Source organism: Penicillium robsamsonii (genome assembly GCF_028829455.1).
Source record: "Penicillium robsamsonii strain IBT 29466 chromosome Unknown utg000002l_segment0_segment0, whole genome shotgun sequence".
NCBI classification, from domain to species: domain Eukaryota; kingdom Fungi; phylum Ascomycota; class Eurotiomycetes; order Eurotiales; family Aspergillaceae; genus Penicillium; species Penicillium robsamsonii.
In genome coordinates, this window is record NW_026643220.1 from 2757775 (window position 1) to 2785065 (window position 27291).

At 47.0% G+C, this 27291-nt stretch overlaps 12 protein-coding genes across 12 annotated transcripts; 7 read left to right on the plus strand and 5 right to left on the minus strand.

The window, feature by feature from the left end:
• Positions 1-771: 771 nt before the first annotated feature.
• On the plus strand, positions 772-1011 carry N7447_004302 (Major facilitator superfamily domain general substrate transporter; the record flags this gene model as incomplete). Its single annotated transcript, XM_057228577.1, has 1 exon — positions 772-1011. One exon carries the CDS (start codon positions 772-774, stop codon positions 1009-1011), a length of 240 nt encoding a protein of 79 aa, XP_057087918.1.
• Positions 1012-1632: 621 nt separating this feature from the next.
• N7447_004303 (uncharacterized protein) lies at positions 1633-2562 on the minus strand (the record flags this gene model as incomplete). The annotated part of the gene is made up of 4 exons (XM_057228578.1): positions 1633-1839; positions 1907-2098; positions 2170-2492; positions 2544-2562. 4 exons carry the CDS (start codon positions 2560-2562, stop codon positions 1633-1635), a joined length of 741 nt encoding a protein of 246 aa, XP_057087919.1.
• Positions 2563-4678: 2116 nt separating this feature from the next.
• N7447_004304 (uncharacterized protein) lies at positions 4679-5167 on the minus strand (the record flags this gene model as incomplete). The annotated part of the gene is made up of 1 exon (XM_057228579.1): positions 4679-5167. The coding sequence occupies one exon, from the start codon at positions 5165-5167 to the stop codon at positions 4679-4681; it is 489 nt and encodes a 162-aa protein (XP_057087920.1).
• A 697-nt stretch (positions 5168-5864) lies between these two features.
• On the plus strand, positions 5865-7093 carry N7447_004305 (oxidase ustYa family protein; the record flags this gene model as incomplete). Its single annotated transcript, XM_057228580.1, has 6 exons — positions 5865-6120; positions 6184-6336; positions 6402-6611; positions 6683-6761; positions 6816-6943; positions 7002-7093. The coding sequence occupies 6 exons, from the start codon at positions 5865-5867 to the stop codon at positions 7091-7093; spliced, it is 918 nt and encodes a 305-aa protein (XP_057087921.1).
• Positions 7094-8714: 1621 nt separating this feature from the next.
• On the plus strand, positions 8715-9479 carry N7447_004306 (uncharacterized protein; the record flags this gene model as incomplete). The annotated part of the gene is made up of 1 exon (XM_057228581.1): positions 8715-9479. One exon carries the CDS (start codon positions 8715-8717, stop codon positions 9477-9479), a length of 765 nt encoding a protein of 254 aa, XP_057087922.1.
• Positions 9480-10602: 1123 nt separating this feature from the next.
• N7447_004307 (uncharacterized protein) lies at positions 10603-10875 on the minus strand (the record flags this gene model as incomplete). The annotated part of the gene is made up of 1 exon (XM_057228582.1): positions 10603-10875. The coding sequence occupies one exon, from the start codon at positions 10873-10875 to the stop codon at positions 10603-10605; it is 273 nt and encodes a 90-aa protein (XP_057087923.1).
• A 728-nt stretch (positions 10876-11603) lies between these two features.
• N7447_004308 (ABC transporter transmembrane domain type 1) lies at positions 11604-15181 on the plus strand (the record flags this gene model as incomplete). The annotated part of the gene is made up of 11 exons (XM_057228583.1): positions 11604-11727; positions 11785-12476; positions 12545-12707; positions 12785-13141; positions 13198-13321; positions 13371-13442; positions 13499-13549; positions 13605-13669; positions 13720-14347; positions 14411-14869; positions 14950-15181. 11 exons carry the CDS (start codon positions 11604-11606, stop codon positions 15179-15181), a joined length of 2967 nt encoding a protein of 988 aa, XP_057087924.1.
• A 1511-nt stretch (positions 15182-16692) lies between these two features.
• N7447_004309 (uncharacterized protein) lies at positions 16693-18329 on the plus strand (the record flags this gene model as incomplete). Its single annotated transcript, XM_057228584.1, has 2 exons — positions 16693-17171; positions 17204-18329. 2 exons carry the CDS (start codon positions 16693-16695, stop codon positions 18327-18329), a joined length of 1605 nt encoding a protein of 534 aa, XP_057087925.1.
• A 491-nt stretch (positions 18330-18820) lies between these two features.
• N7447_004310 (uncharacterized protein) lies at positions 18821-19331 on the minus strand (the record flags this gene model as incomplete). Its single annotated transcript, XM_057228585.1, has 2 exons — positions 18821-19165; positions 19212-19331. 2 exons carry the CDS (start codon positions 19329-19331, stop codon positions 18821-18823), a joined length of 465 nt encoding a protein of 154 aa, XP_057087926.1.
• A 1191-nt stretch (positions 19332-20522) lies between these two features.
• Positions 20523-20857, plus strand: N7447_004311 (uncharacterized protein; the record flags this gene model as incomplete). Its single annotated transcript, XM_057228586.1, is given in 3 exon segments — positions 20523-20611; positions 20660-20762; positions 20774-20857. 3 exon segments carry the CDS (start codon positions 20523-20525, stop codon positions 20855-20857), a joined length of 276 nt encoding a protein of 91 aa, XP_057087927.1.
• Positions 20858-21670: 813 nt separating this feature from the next.
• On the minus strand, positions 21671-23370 carry N7447_004312 (IMP dehydrogenase/GMP reductase; the record flags this gene model as incomplete). Its single annotated transcript, XM_057228587.1, has 3 exons — positions 21671-22797; positions 22861-23169; positions 23223-23370. 3 exons carry the CDS (start codon positions 23368-23370, stop codon positions 21671-21673), a joined length of 1584 nt encoding a protein of 527 aa, XP_057087928.1.
• A 1250-nt stretch (positions 23371-24620) lies between these two features.
• N7447_004313 (uncharacterized protein) lies at positions 24621-25968 on the plus strand (the record flags this gene model as incomplete). The annotated part of the gene is given in 2 exon segments (XM_057228588.1): positions 24621-25020; positions 25040-25968. 2 exon segments carry the CDS (start codon positions 24621-24623, stop codon positions 25966-25968), a joined length of 1329 nt encoding a protein of 442 aa, XP_057087929.1.
• Between the last annotated feature and the right edge of the window lie 1323 nt (positions 25969-27291).

Genomic DNA, 27291 nt, shown 5'->3' on the forward strand with positions numbered 1-27291 from the left:
TTGCATTATTATGGTATCGAAAACACATCGCTGAACTCCAGAAATATATATATCTCAGTCACTAATTTACTAAGTTCCCCTAAACTCTAATAAGTGGCTAGGCACCATATAAAGAGCATTAGGCTATAAGAGAAAGCTTATATAGATAACCATTGTTGCAATATCATGTTGTAATTTATCGCTTTTACCATGTGTTTTGAGAGGGACCACTGGGTGGTGAAATACGTTATATAGTGCACTTATTCCATCACACTATCCACATACATTGTATGATCCCCATATACACATAACACAGTACATACGACCACAGGGTGTGGAAAACAGGGCTTCCCGTCCGCTCGGCCGTACTTGAGCCCATTACTCTGCACAGTCGATACTCAATTACTATATAGTTAGCAATTAGGCTCTATAAGTTTAACTTATATTTCACCGATCTTAGTTCCTAATTATTAGTAGATAGAGGATTTCTCGTAATGAGTCTATAGACCCGGATTTTCCTAACCTACCTATTCCGACTCCCGAGCTTCTAAAACTTTTCGTAGGGTTTTATATTGAATCATATAAAAAGTTCCGTCTTAAAATTCGGCTTATAGTCACTTTACTAGCTTTATGTTAAAGTGGAAGCGAGAAACTTTTCAATCATCGGTTTCGGGGCCATCTTCCTCGCCCCGACACCAGCCATCTTAGTTGGCGGCCAGATTATCCTGTCAATTGGCTCATCATTCCGGATAACTACTCGCAGTCTGGCCACAGCAATTGTACTACCCGACCATGTCGGCACTTTGTATTCTGTCAGCCATCGCACAGTCAGTCGGTGTGCTTGTCGCAGGTCCACTGTTCACCAATCTGTTTCGGCTGGGTATGCATCTCGGAAATGCCTGGATGGGACTGCCGTTTCTACAGGCATCACTCTTCTTCGTCATGGCCGTCGCTGCCATCTGTCAAATTCAGCTTGGACCGCCGGCTCGGGGAAACAACGACGAGGAGCAGGAACCTCTTTTATCGGCCTAGTGCTGATATTTGTCCATTCATTTCCTCGACCAACATCCAAGCGCTTCAACACGAGTTTGTGATGGCTGGGAGCCCACTATGTCCTGTGGCAGGGAGCTCCATCCCGTGGATTTCACCCAGTGATGAGCAGTCATGGCCCATTCTCTTGTTTGATGGGTTTGCATCACCTGATGCACCATCTGTCACCCTCAGTAGCTAGCTCTCTCTCTCCAACCAATCAACAACTCAACCATAATCACCACCAATATCATTACATTGAACATTGATCCCTACTCTCGTGCGTAGTGCATTCAGCATCCTGTCGCAAGAACTTTGGGGCTTCAGGGTCATCCAATTCCACAGAATTCTCACAATTCTCCTATACGAAACCTAAACAAAGTCTGATTTAATAATAAGACGCGAATGGATCAATTTGTTAGAGCGGCTGGACATCATCTTACAATCTCGGTTGCTAGATACAAAACTGGAAGTTCCGCAAAGCGATCCATTATATGGGGTATGTTGTACGTATATAGTATTGCTTTATGGTGCTATGATTTAGGCTGTCCGCTGAGCCTGATGTTTAGCTTCCGCGACCTGTTATATTGCATGACGCCTTATGATGCTGATGAAATCCCCAATTTACTTCCATGTTGAAGAGAATATATCATTGGCGGTCTCAAGCACCTTCTTCAGATGAGGATCGGAGGGAAATATCTGGAGAAAAACCCCTAGATCATATGTTGAGATCAACCTGCGCATCTGCTCCTGTGCTTGTTTCCCGAAGTGAACCTTCTGGATCTGCAGTACTAACAGCGCATTATCTTTTATCCTATCCTCGGGAGTCTGCTGCAAAATGTATTAGCCAATGTTTTAGGTAAAGGTGACCTTGTGAAACAGAAAGGGGAAGATTTACACATCCATCATCGTCAAGCGGGGAATAAATGCTGTCCTGGTTGCCATCCAATACTATTTCCGGCGTATGCAATAACGCAGCTGACACTAGATTTGATGTTTCTTGTTCAGATGGCGGTTCTTTTCTCTGTCCACAGCCACCCGTCGCTAGTCCCGCAAGGGTCAAGTCGAGCTCTAACAGTCCATTCGTGCCCTGCAAACGCCAACGTTAGTTATTTCTTTCCTACAAAACAGTGTACATGTGGACGTCGGAAACGAGCGAACCTGGGTTTCTGGATAGAATAACATTTCAGGGGGATTAGAGAAATTTGGCTGATCATTATTCAGGCCCGAGAGCTCGGGATATTGTTGGGGTGTATACAGTTCCCCTGGAATGGTATTGAGCGTCGAGCTTTGGTGTGAGAAGAAATGAGAGCTCGGGGGCCCTGGAATCAAGGACGGTACGGCGGTTTCTGTCCAGGTCTCTGTGGTAGCAATCTCGCCATAATGGCCGATCTGATCACTCGGGGAATAGTTCAAAACGGGTGGAGAGCTGTGGTCCTGATGTTGAATTGCCTGGGAATGCTTCTGTTTCTTACTCCGCTCCCCTAAATCTTTCATTTAGTTTCCAAACCAATTGTAGAATGCATATTACATACGAAACTTTTGTTGCGCCATGCGATTTTGGAGTCTTCTTCGTGTGTGATAGTCCATGATTGTAACCATAATGGCTCACTCACTGTATGGCCTAAAGAAGAGGGTGCATGTAACACCGATATCGCTGTGGTCTGCGAGTGATTTATCAGTACCTAGGTATCTTGTTTGCTTCCTGGTCCAGAGACTTGCAGGAGACCTATAATTGATGTAACCTTGACTTTGCCATTCTAATCCTTTGATGGCGCTAGACAGGCTATGTCGACAGTACTCTATTGGACGGAATAATCCACCCGGTCGCGCCTCATCGCACACGGACCCCAAGGAGGGACGGCCCGCCATCCAGCCTGATCTAAGCGTCATACAGGGGTAAAAGGTACTTCTTACCAGGAGGCCAATAGCTCGTTAGTAGTAGCTCCTGACAAGACTAGAGCCTGAGCCCGCTATCTCACCTCCTGTGTTTGTTAAGAACCCCTCAATGAATTACTCCATTGGTGCCGATCTAACTGCAGGTCTCTTTTCGGTGCCACGTCAGCCATATTTTGTGACAGGATAAGGAACGATAGAACTGGCATGAAAGCATGTGGCGAAGGATGGAATTTTTCTTGACCTTCCTCGAGCTTCATGTCTCTTTCTTTCCCTCTTGCTGTCCTCAGTTTAGTTCCCCTTGTACAAATGCACTTCTTCATCGGGACTCTGCTCCCGTCACATTTAGGGTGTGGCACTAATTCGACGCAAGGGAATGCACAAGATGAATACGAGACTAGCTGTCAAGGCTACCGTAGTGGAAATTGATTCGTGAAGTGCTAATTTGATCCTTCCAATGATGTTGCAGTGCTGAGGCAGGGCTTAGCGAAGGCCGTTGGCCACATCCATGACCGCTGGCACTAGCGGTGTTGTTTCACTGTCCAATCGGAGTTCCGGTTGGATTTCCCCAAAATAGGAAATTTAATGCGTTATAGGTATTCTACTTATAGTCAGAGAATTATCTTAGAACGACTTTCGGCTAAAAATAGTATATCATATTATTGTAACGGGTTAGACCCGCTTCCTACTATATGGCCCTGCCATATAGCCTTCCACTCTTGCACGCTTCCGTTCTGCCACCGCCTTGCCTGTCACCTCTATTACTGTCCCGCTTGTTTCATTCCTAGTTAGTATTGAATCAATTTAACTTCGACCCTTCACATTTCCTTCATCTATAAGCCACCACACTTCTATATTCTAAGTGGTTCCTTAACATATGATTTTATAATAAAGACTTGAATAATATATTAACTTCCCTTATACTATATGATGCTATATTATTTAATAATAAAAGTGACGACACCGATACATATATAAATAACAGTATTTTATCTGCACAGTCAGCAGTATTATGCAGCCGAAATAGGAAATACTAAGCAGAATCATGCTAGCCTGGGACTAGACTGCGACATCGCCCGTCCATGGGCACTAGGAAGTGTCCACGGCCACTCGATCGAATTCTTTCCCCCGAATATCCCCAGCCGGCTCCCTTGACTCCGGATATTAATTTATGTAAAGATTGGTACGACGGTTGTGATTTGGACGGTAATTTTGATTTCATAGCGTGGTTTGACAATATCCACTGGACTCAGGACCCTTTGTTAAATTTCACCTGACTTCTACACAACAACCATCTTTAGTCCAGTATATACCATCTCTAAGCAAGATCTGATCTTGTTCAAAAGATGGGTATTGAAACGCACATCAGAATTAGGCTTCCTACAACAACAGCAACAAGGCACTGCTTCTACAGAACAGAACCCTCGATCGCTTTCGAGGTTTCATGCAATGAATTGTTTTTACATGTACCCTAATATTTTCGACCGAATAAGCAAATTAGGAACGACTCATCGCATCAGCTAACGAAAGGTATCAAGAGATATTCAGTTCAATATGCATTCATAAGGCTATATGAACTCTTCAACAGCACCAACAATATTCGCAGTACCGACATCAAACCCGCCTTCATGTGCTCAGGTATCAACAGTGATGCTTCATAACCCTTCGAAAACTCTGATCATCATCCATGTTCGCCCAAAACATGTCACAATCAAAGTTTGCTGCTTGACTGTGTGCTCATTTACCTAGTTACAAAGGTTAGCACATTCTTGGATCAAGGGATTGAGTAGATATACTGACTGATATTCCAGGCCTCATCAGCTTCGATGCGCTTGTTGATATTCCAAGCCTCATCGGCCTCCGCGCGCTTGTTGATATTCCAGGCCTCGTCAGCTTCGGCGCGCTTGTTGATATTCCAGGCCTCATCGGCCTCGGCGCGCTTGTTGATATTCCAGGCCTCATCGGCCTCGGCGCGCTTGTTGATATTCCAAGCCTCGTCAGCTTCGGCGCGCTTGTTGATATTCCAGGCCTCATCGGCCTCGGCGCGCTTGTTGATATTCCAGGCCTCATCGGCCTCGGCGCGCTTGTTGATATTCCAGGCCTCATCGGCCTCGGCGCGCTTGTTGATATTCCAGGCCTCGTCAGCCTCGGCGCGCTTGTTGATGTTCCATGCTTCATCGGCTTCCCCACGAGAGTGTACAACGAGCCCCTGTGCTCCAATAGCCCAAGCACAGGCGATGTAGATAGTGCTGGCAAGATGCATCTTAGAGAGTGATCTTGATTCAAAATCAGGTTGGCGAAGGACTTCAGGATTTGGAACTGATATGTTGAAACAAGATGTTTGTCAAAGCTGATGTGTGGATGTAACAAATGGGCAACATTGCCAGCTTTTATATTTCTGTCTCTGGCCCTTTTTCCCAGCCCTATATTATTATTAAAACCGTGAACACCAGGAAAAGGCAGGTGATGACAGGATTTTCATGGTGTAGATGTCCAGTATCTCGCGCCAGGGTTTACCCTCTCATGGACTCGATCCAGACACCGAGCTTGGATGCATATTTAGGGTATTGCGCATACCTATTTCGTGCTTCTATGCATGCTTACTTTCTCATTTCTTATTCGCCCATACAATGTGGGGCATTATACAAGTGCCATTGATGCACCAATTAACTTAGCTGAAATTGCTCAGTCACATGTAGCCTTCGCTAGCCCAGAGCCCGCTGTCCCCTGTCTATAGCGCATGTCAGCGAGTGTATTATGCCTTTCCCTGCACGTAAGCTTACGAATAGCATTCCATTGGCCTGATCAGAGCTTCGGTCCTATATTACCCACCAGTATGATTATTATGGCCATGAGATTATTGACAATCGTAACAACTTTTGGATTCCATTTTTGATTTATTCACTTCTTATATCATTGAATGGAAGTCAAGCTGCTAGCACCACTCGACCTAGGTCTCAATGGAGAAGTATTCGAGTCTGAATCCTGAGAATAATGCCTCCGTGGAATCTTTGCTTCACGGCGGTGATGAAACTCGCTTGGAAGACGATGGCTTAGACAGCTTCACTTTCAAGCACCGCAATGGTTCCTGGCTCGAGCGACACAAAATCGCTATCTGCGTGAACGCTCTCTTATTATCGCTGAACGTGATATTAGGTTTCTTGTTTTACACCTGGCTTAATCTTCAATACTCCCATTACCCATTTTTCGAAGAGAGTGAGTGTTCTTGAGAGGGAAGTCGTGACTTTATCTAACACAGAGCTAACACCTACCCAACAGCGCCTGCTCGCGATGTTATCAGATATGAGGGGCAACAACTAGATTTGCTACCTGTGTATCTGCCCAATGGAACCTTGAATCCTGAAAAACCAGGACACTTCAACGGAAAGCCGACACCCCAGCTTGCCGAAGATTGGAAGAGCATCATGCAACGTACGGACGCTGTCAATCCTTTGATGACCTCTCGAGAAGCCCAGCTCCGCTAACTATCTTTGTAGACCAAAATATTCGTCTTCAGAGAGATGAACTTGGCCCATTCGCCCATGATGACAACGTCATCCAACTTGCCGATGGATCTGGTTATTTTGCTACGTTAGCGGTGTTTCATGGGCTGCATTGCCTGAAGAGATTCCATCACTACATTCATCGGGATTCTTACTACCCTAACATGACTGAAGAAGATGACGCGCGCCTTTTGTACCATACTGGTGAGTGAGGCCGGAGCAGCTAAAACTGAGCATTGTTCTCGAGGAGTTGATGCTTACCGATTCAAACTCAGAACACTGTGTTGATTGGTTGAGGCAATATGTACAATGCAACGCCGATACTACAGTCATCCCCTTCTACTGGGGAGCTGGGTAAGACATTATCACAGGTCACCCTATGCCGCCGATGCTAATATTTCAAATAAGACAAAAACACCCTTTGGCGGTTGATAAAGCAAAACATCAATGTGTCAAATGGGAGCCCCTCGAGCACTGGATGGCAGAACATTCTTTCGACGCCTTCGAGCAAGGCCTACTCGTGCATCCTATTTACGGTAAGAATACTTATGAGGCATGACTCTGGGTGCTGAAAATGCTAATTTCCTGATTTAGGCGACCCTTATACCGGAGAGAAGGCGGACACAATTGGAATCGCTTTAGGTGATCATACTCTGGAGGTCGGGAATGGTGGACATTCTCACTAGACTACCTAAAACTATCGTTCGAGAACTTTGAATCTAAGATATCCGACACTGATAACTCTGTTGAGATTTATGATACAAGTCAACGTAATTCAAAAGCGAGCGGGTCATCCAAGCGAGCCGCCTCCCTAGACCTGGCTGTGACCCTTTGGTGACACTGAGAGTCCATAAAAAAGACAAATAGGTAAAAAGCATCACTTTTCCACGTGATTCTTTTGCTCCAGATTGATTAGTGTCTACAATAACTAAAGCGTTGTCCTGAATAGGTAAGGCGTTGTATATGCGGCTTGCTGTCGGTCATAATGGGGGACCCTCAACGAACCGCAGAGAGTCACAGTCAGGCCCAGGCTCGTAGAGGTCCGACCCTCCCATCATGAGGGGCGGGCGGAGGGTCACAGCCAGGTCTAGCCAGAATGAATTTCCTATCGTGTCGTCAAGTTGATACTTCCTGCCCACTCTCAGAGATCTAGTAAAGAGGTTTTTTTTCCTTTTGTCAAGAAACTCCCACTCGTCTATTTTCTTTTGTAAGTCGTGTCATCACAACTCCCGAATTTCTGTATTCTATGGTCGAGTAAATGCTGAGCTGTTGGCGCATAATAAAGCCTTATGCCAGTGGTGAAAATTGTTGGCCATATCTAAAACGGTCTGGCAAGAAGCACTATGTAGATACTCAATTCCACCAAAGCACCCTGCTCCAAATTTTTCATCAAATGCATGCTGCTGTAAGCGCAGTAAATCCCGAATTTGCCATTTCTGGCTGCGGAGTACATCAAATCTATTCCATTCGTCTCTTCATCACCTGAGAGTTATTCCTGAAAAAGAAACAATGGACTGACTTGCTGGCTTTCGGATCGAACTAAGGTCACTCTTCCGGCATAGTGCTTATCTGCGATTATCTGCATGTGCATGCAGTGGACATCCACACTAGGATAATTCGGGTCTAATGCTTACAGATGTCTCCTGCAGTCAGCTGCATGGGTATATCACAGGTTCTTTTTAAAACAGGATACACACACCGGGCTTAGGGAAGTAGTACCTTTTCATCTGAGAGAGATATAAGCTTACGGTTTACTTGAAGGCTCGCCATCAGTAAAACCTTGCTCATACCCCCTTATCTCGCGCTAACTTAAGATCTCACGATTTGCAAGGGTAGTCCCTTAGATCCACTAGGGCGCTACTGTGTCTGTTTGGAAAGAGGGTGGGTCCATGCTTTGCCATATTGCATACACAGAGCGAGCTGCTAGCCAAAGTATTCCCCTCATCACTTTATCAGTAGTGATAAAATTGACCTGCACAACGCCCCTTCCCATTACGTTATTCTGGTCAAGATTCCAAGCCTGATCCCAGTGAAAGAGAAGCATTCCTAGGTGAGTGTGCCACAGAAGCTTTGAGCAGTGAGAACCCTTAAGAACGACGCATTATCGCGCTCATTGCTGATTGCCACTATATTCAGAACTCTTGCACAAAACCAAAGTGTTTTTCTGTTTGTTTGTTTTTTGGCTTCGAAACCTTGCTTGCTGTTGCCCTTGATAATAGTCTATCCTTGGGACAGAACTTGATGTAACCACAGCGATCCAATCGCCTTCTCGCGGTTATAAACACGTTGTGCCCCGTACCATTTCAGATGGACTTGATGGAGATGCCTTTTCTTCCTAAGGGCAGACCTCCCTCTGCCAACATCACTGGTGACGAAGAATGTATCAATCCTACCGATCAACTGCCGCTGTACCATTCCGACCGACGCCACAGCCGATGCTTGAGTGCGGCAACCCGAATTACAACAGTTCTCCTAGCTTCTTGGGGATTCATGTCCATCTGCCTTCAAGTTTTTCACCTGATTGGACTGCCTTCACCCAAAGCCGACGTATACAGACCCGAAACCCTGGGACCTATAATGAACCTGTGTGACTGTGGGAGCAGCGTCCAAGAAGCTCTTTCTAAGCATTGTGTGTACGATTCACTGGCTACAGCTTGGTTACCCCCTCACTGCCGGGACGACGAACTGACGGTGGAGTTCGACCGATCGGGTCCGAACTCCGATGGGTCATGGCCCTACTATGCAGATGCAAATGGGACCATCCCGATTGGAAAGGCACAGATTGCACTTCTTGGAGACAGCAAAGGTAGCTTCTGGAGCCTGAGAGACTGGCATATTGCACACTGCATGTTCTACTGGGAAAAGTATATACGAATGAGGGAAACGGGGGTGGTAATGGAACGGAGGTTCGATAGTGTCGCTCATGCGCGGCATTGCAGGCGACTGGTTATGAACCCGACGATGTTTCACAAACAGCTTTTGGAGGTGCCCGTGATGATGAGTTCAGGAATTAATGAAGTCAAAGATGGACATGAGCACGAACATCATCACGAGCAAGGGCAGACCTCGTAAGAATTGGGAGGCTGAAAATTTTCTATAATTTATTCTCTGATCTCTTTCGCCGCGCGGTGAGCATTACTATTCATGCGGATTTTGTGGGGAATTAATCCTGTATATAATGCGTGCCTTTTTCCGAACTCCTTGATCATTGTGTACATAGCTGTATATGGTGGAAGGGCCGCTGTGAATATCGACATCGCCAACTTCTCTGACACAATCATGCTGTGGGCCTCCCGATTTAGCGTGCATAGTAAATACAAGAAATCTCGGAGAAAACATAGTCGCTGAATATAGGCCTTGACAAAACCTGCAGACAGGAAAGGTGCTATGTAAGCGACCTTTTGGCGAGGTCTAGACTCAAAAGACCTTATGTCTAAGGCTAAGTTATTACATCGATAAAAGTGTTTGATCGGAATAAAGAGGGTTTGCATTTTTCGGAGTTCAACAACAGATCTTTCCTAAATAGGCAATTGATTGCGGTTGCTCCGAGTCAGTCCTTGAGGTAGCTATATATAAGTCGGCGCTGTATCCCATGGAATTAAGTAATCTTCCTCGAATGCAATCAAATTTACTCGGACACACAATATACCTCGCAAAGTATTAATGGAAACCAGCTTGTGCTTGTCCGACAATCGCCTCGGCCCTCGCGTCAGCATCGATTGTCGTGCCTTTGACTTTACGCTCTTATTTGAAGACATATTTTTCACATCTCTGCCAGCCGCAGTTCTCTTAATACTTTTACCCATACGGCTTTGGTTTCTTCGGCACGAACCGGTCAAAATCACCTCATACAGATTAGCGGTCTGCAAGCTAGTAAAGGTCCCTCCTTATACCTTCCCCGACTGTGGCTGATCTCAAGCAGTGCCTTATCGCCGTGTTATTTGTTCTCCAGGTTCTGTTTGCGGCTTTTCAAGCCCAAAAATCGGCGCTTCATACCCGGGCTTCCTTGCTAGCAGTCATACTCAACATCATAGCAACATTTGCAGCGTCATACGCCTCCTTCGTAGAGGACCAGCGATCTGTGAGACCCTCGGATCTCCTCGTGCTCTATTTCTCGGCGTCTAGCATTTGCAGACTGCCTCAGCTGCGCTCACTATGGCAAATACCATCCGTTGAAGTCTGTCGATATCTCTCGCTAGCCAGCTTCCTTTTGACGGTGGCGGTCGTAGCCCTTGAGTCTGTTCCAAAAATTAATATTCTGAACTCTCGCCACTATAGCAGTACCGATGAAGGAAAGGTCGGGTTTTGGAGCCGAAGCTTCTTTATCTGGGTACTGCCATTCCTCCAGAAAGGGTATAAAGAAGCTCTCGAAGTCGAGAATTTTCCGGAAGTTGACACGAATCTTCAAGGGCAATGCTCTGGCGGTAAACTTCGACAGTCTTGGGACTTTGCAAGCCAAAACGGTCATTATCGCTTAGTCAAAGCTGTGTTTCGCGCATACGGATGGGCTTATGTCTCCGCGATCCCCCCACGCCTGGCCTACAGTTGCTTTACCTTTACGCAGCCTTTTCTGATTACAGCAACTCTGAAATATATCGGAGACTCATCAGCGTCAGAGCCTAAGTTTTACGGAACTGGACTCATAGGTGCGTATATTCTAGTATATCTGGGGTTGGCGGTAGGTATGCATTCAGCACTGCGAATATAGCATGTCTCGCTAACGGTCGCAAAAAGATATCCAAAGCCGCATACTGGCGCCAGACATACCGTTTACTCACCATGATGCGATCTGGTCTTATTTCTATGATCTATGACCAGACTATCGACATGACTGCGGCTGATTTGACTGATTCCGCAGCTATTACATTGATGGGTACCGATGTTGAACGGATAGTGGCTAACTTGAAAAACTTGCATGAGGCATGGGCGTCTATTATAGAGGTGGGGATCGCGATTTGGTTATTAGAGCGCGAGATCGGGCTTGCCTGCTTTATACCTCTTGTCACCTCACTGGGTAATAATTCCCTCATCTGATTTTGACAGATATATTGGTCCAAGAGAAATTGCTAAGAAGCTTTATCTGCAGCATCCGTGGCAGGAATGGTTCCAGTGTCAAGCCTATCTGGACAGGCGCAAAAACAATGGATCGAGAGAGTACAAAAGCGACTGGAAGTGACAGCAAACACGTTAGGCAGCATGAAGGCTGTACAAATGCTCGGGCTTGGCGATGTCATTTTACCGCTGGTGTCACGTCTGCGTGAAATCGAAGTGAAAACTTCAGTCACTTTCCGGAAGTTGTTGATATGGCAGATTGCGCTCTGTGAGTACCCGAAACGCATGAGAGGGCCACTCGGACATGAACTGACGTTGAATTCAGCGAACGTGCCTGTTGTCTTCGCTCCCTTCGCTACGTTCACAATCTACGCAATAATATCTGTTGTGCGACACGATGGGTCAATTCTCTCTACTCAGGCATTCACATCCCTCGCTTTGATTTCTCTTCTCACAAATCCCCTGCTCATATTTTGCCAAGTCATGCCCGCACTATGGCAGGCTATCGCTTGCTTTGACCGGATTGAAGCATATTGTGCGAAATGCACCCCTTCATCCGCAAAATACGAAGACGAGGCTCAGCCTGTCCCGTCATCTGAAAAGTTTTGTCCATTTTTGATCTCATTCCAAGATGCGGACATAGCATGGTCCTCAGACAAAGATCCCGTGCTCCGCCATCTGACCCTCAATATTCATCATGGCATTACGATGATCGTCGGTCCTGTTGGATGTGGGAAGTCAACTCTGATTGAGAGCATCCTCAGTCAACACATGGTTAAAGATGGTTCCAGAACAGCCTCATTCTCAAGAGCGGCCTATTGTCCACAGATCCCGTGGATCACGAATAATACCATCCGGGCCAATATCATCGGATTCCTGGAATTTGACCAAGCATGGTATGACTTCACATGCGAGGCTTGTGGCCTGCAACAGGACCTCAGGGCTCTTGTGGAAGGTGACATGCATCTAGCTGGAAGCGGCGGCATCTCACTTAGTGGAGGCCAAAAGCAGCGAATTGTGAGTCATTCTGCATAACATGCAACTATCTTTGCACGTATTGATGAGTCCTCTCTTCTTATCTCTAGGCGCTAGCCCGGGCAGTCTACTCTAAGCTTGACGTTGTGATCCTGGACAATGTGTTCAGCGGGCTCGACTCAACGAGTATTGCTTTTATCTCGAACCGGCTTTTAGGCAAAGACGGCCACTTTAAAAAATCGGGGATATCGGTTATTCTCGCTATGAGTACAGGTACGTCTTGAGATGCCCTGAGGGCGGGTAATCCCTGTTGCGATGCGATCAAGGACCAGCTCTAAGACAACTTATAGATCAGTTGCTACTCCATGCAGATACAATTGTGACTATGAACGAGAGAAAGATCACAGATTCGGGGTCATACAGTGAGATACAATCTAGGAAACCAGGGATTGTCTCAAAGGTTCAGAAGCCAGCGGCGAATCCTCCTCTTGTAACGGTGGAGAAGTCAAACTTCCACCTCACGGTTGTCGAAAACAAAGATCATACCAGCGATGCTGTGCAAACAGCCGACAATAAAAAGGCCATGCGTGTTAAACGGAACGGAAATTGGCGCGTGTACACATACTACTTTCGGAGCGCAGGATACGGAATTTTGGTCTCCTTTTTGGCCTTCACTATTATTGAGGCGTTCTGCTCCAGCTTTCAAAGTCTGTCTGGTTTTGAGTCACATTGGTTTGAAGAAAGAAAAACTAACTTCTTCTAGCATTATGGATTCAATGGTGGGTTGAGGCAAATGAAGAGCAACCTAACAAGCAGCTGGGAATGTATCTCGGTGTTTACGGATTGGTATTTGGGTTGGCATTTCTGAGTCTCGTAACTGGCTGCTGGTACGTGTCTTAGATGCGATTTGTTTTCAGAGCTGACCGGAGATCGCAGGTTGCTTTTTGTTCCAGCCCTTAACAATACTGCGCTGAATTTGCATTCCGATCTTCTCAAAACAGCGCTTAGGTGAGCTATCATAGTCCAACATCCATACATTGTCATACTTATATTTACTATTGCAGGGCATCGATTAGCTTCTACCAAAGTGTGGACACGGGTTCAATAACGAATAGGTATTGATAATTTCACAATCTTCTGCCTCCGTTGTTTCTGATACATCTGAAATAGGTTCAGTCAAGATTTGGAACTTATTGATATGATGCTACCGATATATGCTGTCAACTGCGTAACTAGTATTAACCCTTCCCCGATATCAAGATGCTGGGGCTTACACACTCGGCAGATGTCGTTCATGTTTTTATCAACATTATTATCATCTGTGCCATTGGTAGATACCTGGCAGCCTCGGTCCCACTCTTGGGTGTGGTTCTATTCTTCATTCAGTCATATTATCTGCGCACATCCCGACAGGTCCGATTGCTAGACATCGAGGCCAAAGCACCTCTCTACACACACTTTCTCGAGACCATCCACGGCATATCAAGCATCCGAGCCTTCAACTGGGGGCTCCAGCTGCGAGAGAAAAGCCACTCCCTATTAAACCGATCGCAGCGACCGGTATACATGCTTTACAGTATCCAGCAATGGCTCATTCTGGTTTTGGATTTGACTGTTGGGGCGATCGCAGTCATTCTGATCGCCATGGTCACATCTCTAAAAGATCGATTTAATGCAGCATCCATTGGAGTTGCACTCAACATTTTACTGACACTAAATCAAACCTTAGCAAATGCCCTTAAGATGTGGACCATGACTGAAACCTCTATCGGGGCCGTCACGCGCGTCCAGCGCTTTATAGAAGATACCCCCTCGGAAGAACGCGGTGTGGCATCTTCAATTGCTCCTCAACTGCCGCATGACTGGCCATACCATGGTGAGGTAAAATTCACAGACGTTACGGCTGGATATGAGTATGTATCATCTCACTTTGGTGGGGCTATCTTTGTTATATGTACAAAAGCTAAGCTAGGCAGCCACTCAACTACTTCGATCCTTAAAAGTCTTACCATGACCATCAATCCGGGGGAGAAAATCGCCATTTGCGGACAATCCGGTAGTGGAAAAACATCACTTATCATGGCGATGCTCCAGATGCTTGACATTCAGTCCGGACGGATCGAAATAGACGGCAGGAACCTCACCGAGATTCCGAGAAGCACAATCCGCTCGCGCATCAACGTTGTCCCCCAAGACCCATTTTTTATGCCAGGCACCCTCCGCTTCAATCTCGATCCTCGCCAGTGCGTGATCGATGCGGAACTGGTCCATGCCATTGAGAAGGTGGGCCTCTGGGATCGAGTTCGCGCCAAAGGGGGCTTGGACATGGAGTTCTCTACTGCGGACTGGTCGGTCGGACAGAGGCAATTGCTTGCCTTGTCTCGGGCCCTTGTGAAGAAAAGTTCTCTGTTGATCTTGGATGAGGCTACAAGCAGGTATGTGCTAATATCGTTCTATTAAATTATGGATCTCTGGATTTTTATTGAGGTAGAAACTAATGATTTTCTTGTGTTAGCGTCGATTGGGAAACGGAGGCGATCATGCAGGACATTATCGAGAAGGAATTCTCTCAGCAAACTATCATATCGGTGGTACATCGGCATCGTTATATTCATTGGTTCGACCGGGTGATTCTGCTCAAGCATGGGGAACTTGTGGAGTGCGATAGACCTGAAGTGTTGCTGCAGAGGGATTCGGACCTACGAAAACTATATTTGGCTTTCCAAGAGCCGTCTACTAGTAGATGATCTTTGGTTCACAAGATCCCTTTTTCAGACTATGTATCTATCAATGGTATTTACTGGCAGCAAGTAAGCTCTGGTAACAGGTTTCTGTTTCTCGTTACGCAAGGACCGAGTTGAATTAACAATGAGCAAATCGGTAAGGTCTCGTATGGAGAATATGGCTGATCATCAAGTAGCTATCTGAATGCAAATCTTTCTTCTCTCTGCTCTTCCTAAATTAAAAGGGTTGCTTCTCAGTAAGATCTTCCGAGTAGACCCTATCCGAAATGGGATCTAGTGGCAATCTTCGTTGTTTCCGGTCGAAGGTAAAGCTATGAGTATTTCATTATGGCGTGTTCTAATATGAGATGTCTGCCAACCCTGGCTTAGAGAAAGCGGGGCATGGGAAAGCGAGGCATCTGAGAGTCTATATAAACAGAATGTTCGTCGGCTCTGCGATCACTGGGTTTGTGAAATCATTTGGGCAGAGTGGTCCGATGCCAGGTCGAGCAAGGTGGATGGTTGAACCCACCCCGTGTCAGAGGCGCAAATCCATTGAGCTTACTTCCTTGTCTTGGGGAAAAGTTCAATGATGCGATATTCTTGAATTATCAACCGCCAATCATGCGCTTTCAGAATTAGTTCCAGCATCATTTAAAGGGAATACTTATGCGCACGGTTTTGCGGCTTTACTAAGTTGATTTGGCAGGGCCCCACGAATGGCTCCGGGTCCACTGTAGGGAATACCAGCCCAAGAAGCCCATTGGAGGATTGGGATCGTCGCTCAGAGTCAGCGCAATGCTGGGTATATGTGCTCTTCATCCGGAGTGTCAAGGTATTGTATACCGTGCCAGCGATAGTTATATGATTGGTCAGAATGAAAAGCTGCCGGAAAGGACAAACAACTCCGAGCTTGCAAAGGAGAACTACTGGGTTCTCATGCTGACAGAACCTCGAGCGACGGCATAGTTTGCAGGGAAAAGGCGACGCTTTGCAATGTATCATTTTCTAATTCAATTAGTCTCTTATTGGAAAAAGAAGGTCTTATTGGAAAAAGAAGGAACTCTTCCACTGTACGGGCTTGTTATTGAGCGTCACCTATCGGACCACTATAAGCTTGATCGACTGGAACAAGTAAGAGAAACTCTTCCGCTTGGGCCGCTGCTACGGCGGCCATATACCTCGGTATCCTTGTCATTCTGTACCTAGGCAGTCTTGTGTAAATAAATTCCGACCTAGGTAAATGCCCCGAACAGCTCCACCTAGAGACTCATAGTTACATGGGTCCTGCTGCTTCCATCTACACGCAATGTATGCCCAAGTTCTGAGCCAGCTGATCTTGCCGCCTACCATTTTTCACAGCCTGGTTTGCAGATCGGATGATTCCGTAGTGATTGGATGGTTCTTTGTACCTTCATACGGGACTTGAAAGTAGTCTGGTGCGGTCACAATGCATAAATATATAGCAGATGAATGCCAAGGTGCCAAGGTTTTTGGGGGCGCGGATCGACGCGGGATCATCCTACATCTCCAATATGGTTTTTCTGACCCTCCCTCTCGGGATACAAGGGATGGTCATTCCTCGTGTATCATTGATTAGAGATCTGGCCGCTCTGTGGCAGGGGCAGTCATGCCGGTCAATCCATCGCCTGTGCGATATGAAAACACGCGAGCGGTGCTACCAGATCCGTGTCGGCCCGGAAGACCACAGCATCAACAAGACGTTCGACCTCGTGATGGAGATCCTCAAGAGCCCTAAGCTGGGAAACTATGTACGGGAGATCGTGCAGACTAGACAGCCCAGCAAGGAGCGCCACTACGTCCAGACGGCAGAGCAGCGGAAGCTCAGTGCGGGCGATAGGGCTCTGCTCCACGCGGCTGTGCAGAACGCAGGTTTTGCCGGCGCCCAAGAAAGCGCGGTGCTCAACATGCTCATGCAAAACAGCACGGACCCTCCAGGCCAAACCATTCCTAGGAATCCTGTTGGATTTCCAAAAACCGCTTATGGATCCAAGTAAGAAAATCAACCCCTTATTAGTTGCTTAGCCTGGCTCACCAGACGAGCAGCCATGGTCACATTCATGGGACCTTCATTGCGCAGGCGTTGGCCGCGATTCTCATCTCAGTGTCACCCAATCTGGAGTCCCTAGTGATGACACAACCTTTCAGTCTATTTCCTGGATTTGACAGGGGTAGCGAGATACCAGAAGAGGATAAGGTTCATTTCCCCCTCAAAGAACTTCTCCGTCGGGCCAACGCAAACCCGGCGAATACTCCATACCTTCAAAATCTTCGCAAGGTGTACATGATAGTCGACGATAGACACTCGCATGGCCATTATTACATGGCCATCGATTTCCTGGAATGCACAACCTTTTTCGACCGCCTCCCATCTATTGAATCCCTGAGCACCGATGCCCTCTGCGATGATGACGAATGCTACGCGCGCGTATTACTCGAGCCCAGATCGTCCAATATTAGCAGAATCCATATCCATCACTCTTCCCTCCCAACCAAGTTTCTTATCTCTCTCGCTCAGTCCTGCAAAGTACTGCGAGAATTTCACTACACCATCGGTGGCCGGTGCATTTTAGGAGGTTGGAGCACGCCGTTCAATGCCAAGACCTTCATCCAATCAATTTGTCCGCACAAAGACACATTGGAAGTCCTGGACATCGACGCCGAGCATGAGATGGTCTATTTCTGCCCACCCTTTTTTGATCAGGGTCGGGTTGACGTGGAAATTGATAAAGACGCGCTCCCAAGTGATGATGAGGGGGATGAGGATGAACGCCAAGTACTCCGGTCCATCTCGAGTAATAGCTGCTCACTGAGGGAATTCAGAGCCCTGAAGCAATTGAGTGTGGGCATCGGCTTTTTGGTATATTTTGCCATGGGTGTCAGGGAAAATAACGAGCCAAGACAACCATTTCTGCTACCAGGGGCTCTCCCTGATAGTCTGGAATATCTTTGCATTCGGGGGTACGAGAAAGGGAAGTGCGAGGTGTGGGATACACATATTGATGCCTTGGTCTCGGCCATTGACTCGGGTTTATTGGGGATCAAGGAGATCACGGGGATTGAGGAAGTCATTCCCAATGCCCAAGATTTGGATGATACAGGCAACAACGAAGACTTGTTGTGGACTCCGACATATAGTGTTCACAACTAGGCCACGGTCTTTCCTGAACCAGAGAATTCTCAAAATATTATCTCTCTTTATAGGCCCATATAACCGCCTGTGAATTTCTGTTAGGTTCGGGTACGCGGATAGTTGCTAGACACGATCTCCTGGCATGATTTTGGTGCAATAGGCACTAACTTCCGACTGTCCCTGTGGCCTCGTATGGAACCCCTACCACATTCCGGTCACTTGAGACTTCCTTCGCTAGTCGCGCTATCCACGACGGTATCCCTTGATCCGAGATTTTTTGTGCATAACATTTTGGGTAACTACACGTGAGATTGGTCCAGAACATGCCGTTTTTTTCAATACTTTTCAGTGAGCATAAATTGAAGCAGAAGCTATTCCACATTCTAGATTTTGCAAGTACTTAGAAATCGAAGATCTTTTGCGAGCGGCATTTTTACTTGATTCGTAAAGTCAACTATGGTATTTCTATGCTGACAAAATAGGGTACATCGCCTCGAATAGACAGTCCTTCATCCTTCTCTTGCAATGTCCGGTAGCCCTGCCAGATTGAGTCTCGAAGGGTGATTCCAGCCATCGATTACGCTACTCAGCCTCTCCCGGGATAATTCCAATGCCTGTTCGAAAACTCGCAGCCGGGATAGCTGCTTGTCGTGGCGAAGCTGAAGAAGGTCCCTCTCTTTTCTCAGTTGCGCACCAACTTCCTTTAAAACAAGGTTGTTCTGCTCTAGTTTCTGGCCATCGATGTGTTTGGACACGCATGACTCCCATACACGTCGATAGATTCCAATAAGTCGAGCTGATGGCTCGGTCACCAGGGTATGTCTTGTTTCAGCTTCCTGCTGCGAAGGGGAGGGCTGAAATGGTCAGCCAAAATATTTGAAGACGAATCGTCTCACTTACCAATGGAGGGACGTGATCAGAAGTTTCCTGCGATTTGTCTTTTTCGCTAAGGTTTGGCAATTCACTGGGCTGCTGATCTCCTTCAATTTCCTGGTCTAGCGAGCTGTTTTGTACGTCCATTTTGTCCGCAGGAGAAAGTCAAGGGTGTGGACAATACCATTTCTATCAGGCCTTTGTGTTTCTTGTAGATTATGTTTATGGACTGGGTTTACAACCACCACAACGGTCAATCGAAGCAGTCAAATTCTGACTGGAGTTTTTTACTTTTCAGCGGACTGCTGACAGTGCATTCAACAATAGGGATAGTTAGTCGGGGAAAATGATCAAGCCTCACGATGTTGAGGGCCAGATATGAACGCTTGTTAAGAATATATATTTCAATCATACACCTCTTTCCCTTTCGTTGAACGTCTCAGGAATCCAATAAATGGAATATTGTAGAACTTATAGTCATCAAGAAAAGAAGTTCAAAAATAAAATAAAATAAAAACTTGATGTGTGTTCATGGTCGTAAGTTCGGAAATTGAGTGTTAACAACGCTGGGCTAAGCTTCAACGGGTTAACGGGTCGAGCACATCCTACTGTGACCTCGCTTTCCGCAGTCTGGCCGGACAAACCACAGCTCAACATAACCACCACCACACTAAAGCGAGGCTAGGAAAAAAAGTCCATGATTCCGACTATGAAATTGTAGGCGCTTTTCGGTGATCCAACGTGAGTCACCCACAGGTGAGGTATCATAACAAAAAATATGAGCCTGTCATTGCGGATTGAATAGCAAACCAGTGCCTCAATTTCAGCGAACCGTGAAGGATTCAACAGTCAGCCAACGTTTCTTGACCGACTCAGCATCCTTTTTCTCATCACCAATCGACTCTTATCTCTGGCTGAGGATCTAAAGGCATCAAAATGTCCCTGAAAATAGTTACGGTAAAAAGAAGACACCTTTTTAACAGGCCTCAATTAAGAGAGTTGTCCCTCTTTGCGTTCTACCAAGCAGAGCACTTACGGAACAGAAGAAGCCGAGAAGCCTATAAATACGCCCTCTACCCCCAGAAATTTGCTCTACAATTTATTCTCTTGACTACGCAAAGTCGAGCAGGTTGGTGTATGAGCCACTTGATAGGTTCTTCCATTGACCCAGTACTGAAATTTCCACTGCACTTACGTTTTTAGAATACATTGTAGACCAGCAAGTCAGACAGTGCCTGTGGGAGATAAAGGTATGATTCCCACCAGATGTACTGCCATTCACGTCAGTCGATCAATGAAACGCCTTTTGGGTTAGCTGCTCAAGGTGTCTATGCAAAGATGTCTCGGCTATATCAGCCGACTGAGCTGATCTACTGTGCAGGCTCTGTGTGTATTCCCAACAGAAAGCACGAATATCTGCGTCGCAGGTATGTGAATCTTAGCCTGACATTGTCTGAATTCTACTGATCCTGAAGACGATGCGATTTAAATAAAACCGAGGACATCGACCACAATGCACGAGCGCAGGGACCACAGCTCTTTGCCGTCTCTGTGTCCCTAGTCTTGCCACCAGAACATGTGAGTAATAGATTACTTCGCTGATCTACAAGCTAATGAGTGACAGTGAGCCATTGACATCGCACCAGGGCCCGAAGGAAACAGCATCCCGCTAGTGCCCAATACAAAGCCATGGCCTACACACTATTCTTGGCCCCGTCGCTCCAAATTACGTAGCATACCCCAGGTGGGGTATGTGAATCAAACAAGCGGCCAAACAAAGGTGCAAATATCCGATTGCGAGCTTCACTGCATGGAAGCTTAGGACGTCCATGCTTTCTGGTAATGTGAGTGATTTATCGCGTCCTCTGCTGCGCTATATCAGTCATTTGTGAGAGTTTTTGTGCTCCAAAACACGAACACTACTACGGATTTTTTTGCCACTGTACATAGGAGCAGCCCATCGCCACTGTGAAACATAACTGTTGGGAGTTCTATCGCCGGATCGGAGATCAGAAGGCCAGGGTGGCACTACGACGCGTGCTCCATCACGTCTTCCGTCCTCGACCTCATCGCCCTCACACCCATGAACGCCGGAGTGTATGAACCTCTCGCCGTCCCCATCGCGCGGTCTTATCCCATTAATGAAACCAGCTGTGGGTCGAGAGCTTAGTCACAATTATTGCAAATTTTGGTTGGCGTAATGTGTCAGTTTGAAAATTTTGTGATACGTTCATCTCAATTGATTTGCCAAGGACATTGGGACTTTTCTCTCCTGACTAATAAAATTGTCCGGTCATGGGGTTGACCGGATTCCCATTTACACCTATGAAGATAATTCTACGTCAGGTAAGTATCACCAGGACAATTGAATATTTGGCAGGCGCTTCAGAATATGTATTTTCTAGTGTAAAGTAACTTTTGGTTTCCCAGATAACTGGGATAGACATAACTTTGCATCATTGTACGACGAACACAATACCACCCTTTTAAGAAGAGTACAACTTCTTCTCGTGGCTATGAAGACCGTGAACATTACCCTCGGTCTGCGCGCTAGCACTTCTCATCTCAAAGCGAACCTGTCCATTGTTCACACCGTTGTGCAGGGCATCAAGATCCTGAACACCGATATCCTGGAGAGAGTGCTGGATACCAGCAACAAGGTAAGGCACGTATTGAGTGATGGAACCGCGGTCGATAACAGAGCCCGCAACACCTTGCGCAACCTTGACCTTGTCGTTCTCAGAGAAGTAACGGGAAGCGCCAGCGTTCTTACCGCCGCCACTCTTGCCCTTGTCCTCCATAACCGCGATACTGCCCATACCCCGGAAGGCCTTGACCAGCTGGCCTTCACTGCTAACGTAGTACTCGCCAGGAGACTCGGTAGTACCGGCAAGCAAGCTTCCCATCATAACTGCGGAAGCACCGAGTGCAAGGCCCTTTACGATGTGTCCCAGGTTCTGGACACCACCGTCGGCGATAGTGGGAACGCCGAAACGGGCGGCGAAGGCAGAAACACTGCGGACGGAAGCAGCCTGAGGGCGACCGACGGCCATGACTTCTTGGGTAATGCATGCGGAGCCACTGCCCATACCGATACGCAGACCGTCGGCGCCGGCAGCGATGAGTGCGGCGGCTTGCTCGCGGGTAACGATGTTACCGGCGATGATATCAATGTCCGGGAAGGTGGACTTGATCCACTTGATCATGGCAATCTGGTACATACTGTTTCCCTGGCTGCTGTCGACGACGACAATGTCTAGACCAGCGTCGACAAGCTTCTGAAGGCGGACCTTGTCAGCATTGTGGGTGCTGATGGCCGCGGCGCAAAGCAGTTGCTTAGATGGAAGCTTCGACGCGAGAGGGTAGTGGATGTTCTTCATCAGGTCACTGCGGGAGAGGAGGGAGACCAACAATCCATCCTTGTCCACAATGGGGAGCTTGCCCTTCTTGGAGCTGCGAAGGACTTCATTGGCTTCAGCCAGGGTGGTGCCCGCAGGTGCGGTGACGAGGTCAGTTGCCATAACGGCTGTGACTGGATCCTCGGGCGTCTTGTGGAACTGTATATCTCTGCTAGTGACGATTCCGAGAAGCTTGGAGTGGAGAGTGCCCTTTTCTAGAAGCGAAACCAGTCAGAACCCGTCAATAACCCGAATGATAGCAAATAGATGTGTCTTACCAGTCACTGGGAATCCGCCAAAACTCCATTTGGTCTTCAATTCCTTTGCCTCCGCTACGGTTGTGCTAGGAGACAGAACGACGGGGTCGAGGATGAAGCCGTTCTCATAGCGCTTCACCTTCCTGACCATCTCAGCCTGGTCATCGGGCGAGCAGTTGTTGTGAATAACTCCCAGACCACCCAGAAGAGCCATGTGGATAGCCATGTTATGTTCGGTCACTGTATCCATAGGGGAGGACAGGAGAGGGGCCTTAATGGAGAACCGCCGGGTGACCTTGGTCTCCAAGGAAACGTCCGCTGCCGAGAAAGCTTTGGGCGAGATTAGAATACATGGCTGGCGTGAATGAGGGTCAGTATCTTACTGATAGAGCCTGGCAGGATGAGGAAGTCATTGTAGGTCAAGGCTCCGTGGTTGTCAGAGTCGAGAAGGGTATCGACATGGAGACCATCTCCGGAGGAATACTCCTTAAGGACCTCCAAGGCCTTGGTGTAGTCCTGAATTTCGACCATTATTTATGTGGGGACGTAAGATAGAAGAGAAACAGTATGAAAATTTTTGAGGGGGGATAGTTCCCAAAAAAAGTCAGAGGGGCAGGGGGGGAGGGGTGCCTTTTTAACAGGGGGCCAAAAGTGGCATGCAGCGAAACGCCTCTACGATCTTTGCTAGAGGCCCTTTGAACCCGTGGGTTTAACTGACTAATGAGCTTGTTATACGCTTGTAACATGACGCTAGCAGGGGGGTAAAGGAGAAACGATGAAATGCGAAACTAGTCATATTTATAGATCGTCGGTGTGGAACAAAGGATGACTCGTGATCTGCCTGCGCCATACCTAAATGGGGAAGGACACAGGTATTCCGACCCATAGCCCCACACTACCCCAGTCCCTAGAAAGAACATTGGTTGAAATTTTGGAATTGTGACTGACTAAATACGCCCGGGTTGTCTCCGAGGCCCGGACACCAGCCTTCGGCCCCGCTTTATCGAAGCTTGCGCGCCGCTAGGAACCTTGGATGATGGCAGCCTAGACTTTCAAGGTTGGGGGCTAAATTGTAGAGCTGTAAACGATACGATATCAGCACTGGTTTCTCATATCGTCAATCGGCACCGTCAGCTTCGAAGCCTGCCGATATCGTATCGGCAAATCATATTATCGTCGGCGAGATATCGTCACCGGTAATTGGACAATAAGAGAATAGCTCCTGGTCCTAGATATACAAAACTTTACTGCAAAGAGAATGTAAGCTTAGATACTCGTTAATTATGGCAATCCACTTCCATTATGTAGTCCTACGTTGTGTTGTTGCCGTACTATGTGGCTGGATATTTATATATTTATCAACTAACTCTGCTACTGCAAAGTACATGTCTAATCCTTTTTAAGTTGCTTCCATCCCTCTGCGCATACGTATATATATATTTACTTCAGTGGCTTTTATCTGCAAACATACTATCATATTACCTGTTTTATTTTATGGCTATGGCTTCCTTCTTCCGTTATGCTATATGGCAGAATATCCAGAGATCATGGTTCAACGCCATTTTATGGTTCAACTCTATTTAGACGCGATGCGTCTGAGAGACTGGGACGCGTGCCCCGACCTCTTCTTCGTTGACAGTGACCCATTCTTCCAGAAAATAACCAACTCCACATATGACTCTTCAACCCTCGTTCTACTGAACCCCATATCGACAGTGAGCTGTAATCAGCAAGTCGTATTCATCCGTACTGCACCAGTGACCCGGTGTGTCCCAAACAAAATGCGTACCCGGCAGAAATGCCTCGACTACCGAGTTCTGAATGACGAGAGCGATGGAGAGTCTTTGTCCGAGGGTCAAACCTACCAATCAAGTGAATTAAGCGAGTCGCTGAGTAATCTCACACGTACTATCCTAACCTGTCAAGAAGACGCGGTGATCCTCGCCAACATACCAGATTGTGAGCTCCTACCTTCTGAGTCTGTGTCGCAAGTGCTAGTATCCCAAGAAGGCTCAACAGATGCTGGTTCTTCAATCACAAGCCACGTATCCTCTCGATGCTCCAACCGGCCAGCGCCTGCTACAGAGTGGATCTGGGGGTACTTCGAGACTACAGCTGTTGATTGTCCATGGGTTATCAAGAGGACCAACAAGAGGCGGCTGGTCGACCGAAAGATTTGCTGTATGCATGTTGCATGTAGACGAGAAAACGGGAACACGCTGTGACTGGCATACGTCAGATTCCCAGAGGCAAAATACAACCAGCAACATGAAAACCCACTTGGCAAAGCATGGAATTTACCGCCCGACCCTCAGTATACAGCCAGCGAAGAAGGGACCAGACATTCGGAGTTTTATGGGTGGTAAACAGAGTCTCACCCATCAAGAGGTCTTGGAAAGGAATGCCATTCGCTGGATCGTGACTGATATGAAAGCCTTCACCACTGTCGAGTCTCCAGAGTTTCAGCAAATGTTCCGAGACATTCCTGGGATTGAGCCTTCTTTCACTTCTCGCCACACCTTGCGGGATCGAATCATGCAAGAGTTCGCCATACAGCGCACTAACCTAAAGAATGAGCTGGCTTTGACTTGCAAAACTATTGTCTTATCGCTGGATATCCGGACAAGCCAGAATCATCTTCCTATTTTGGGGATAATTGGTCATTGGCTGACTGATGAATTTGAGTACTGTTCAAGAATAGTATCCCTCATCGACCTTCAATCTATTTCCGTTCTCCCTGCATTTCTCCAGGCCCGATGGCCAGTCTTTCTCAAACCCCCGCAGAACTACGATTACAAGAAGGGGATATTTGAGGTGAAACTGCGCGATGATTTCGATACCCTCGATGAGGATAACAAGATACATGCAATGCGCGAGTGGTCCCAAGCAAAGTTGGCAAAGGCCGATGAGATCCCAACCTTGCTTGAGGATAAACCAGCGCATAGGGCTATGAACGTACCCCGTGTCTTCCGAGAGTTATTCCTTCGATGCGGGGAAGTCTCCGAAATTGGCGTTCTCCCGCTTCGTGCGTGCTTGATAGAACTCTTTCAGAATTGGTCGGACCTTGGATTTTCTGGAGAATGCCCTTTATCTTTTACGCAGGAGCAGGTCGATACGCACGATCGGTAATTCTCTGAGTATCAAGCTTGGTATAAGATTCAGGCTCTTGCGTAAGAATGCCTTGACACTGATGCGGAAGGATGGGTTGCACCAGGATTGGATGTGAATGAGAAGAGGACGCAGAATGAGGAATTGTTGACTATGTACATTGAAAGCGTTGCTGGGGGGAAGTCCGCAGAAGAGGCGAGAGCCATGTGGCCTTTCCCGGTCAAGGCAGGAGTATGATTCAGGGTTTGAAACAGCACGGTACGTATCTTCATTTAATCCTTACGCATTGAACTAGAGAACGCTGGCTTGAATAGGTAAAGTATTCCATTCATGGTTTGAGCTCTTCGTTAGAAGAGAACAATTACTTGAAGTTGCTTTGTCACACAAGGGAGTATCGGTCGACCATTCGTCTGCGTCGAGGTGGACCATATCGCTCCTTTAGCACACATTTCTCGATGCTCTATAAGTGATTGACAATGATGTCTAATACATTGATACAACTAGATAACATTGAACAAGTTTTGAACTGCAATACGTCCTTTTCCTCCATGTTGGACGTCACTTGATCTGCAACCAGTGGGTATTTCAATGAATTTCCAGATTTTCATACAATGAGCATCCTTCAACAAGATAATTGATTGCATCTTGATCTGTTGGTAGATGTTTGGATCTCACAGATCAACCATAATATCTCCTCCGGCGTTCCAGAGCGCAGCTTGGCAGCAATTCGCCAAAGGGCGACACGGAAATGTAACAGCTCGGCGGTATGAGCCTTGCATCTCCGATCACGCACTGGATCATACAAGCACTGGCGATTGCCGAGAAACAAACACAAATCTGTGAGCGGTCTGGAAATCGTGTTCGAAATCTACTGTAAGTAGATGAACGAGTGTCCTTTATCCCCAAGCGTTTCGACAATTTCTTAGTCATATCATGGCCTGTCAAGATCTCTAGAATAATCAATAACGCCATAGACAGAAACCTGGTGTTATGATGCTTCCAGTTGGAGTTATGTGCAGATGCCAAGATGCTGAGCGTTTTAGGGGAAACGGTACGATCCAATGATGTTCTGCTGTTGTTTAGCTGAAGGGGTTAATGCAGTCTTCGCGCGACTTGGGTGATTCTCACCTAGAATCTCACCCTGTCTATAGCGCACTCACCCTTGTCACCCCCGGTCGCGCGACCGTAAAGCGGCGCTCACCCATTTCTCACTTTCATATCTGCAATCAGTAACTTTTACTACATTTTTTATTCTTATACATATTCTTGTACATACGACCATAGGGTGTGGAAAACAGGGCTTCCCGTCCGCTCAGCCGTACTTAAGCCACACGCCGGTGAGTT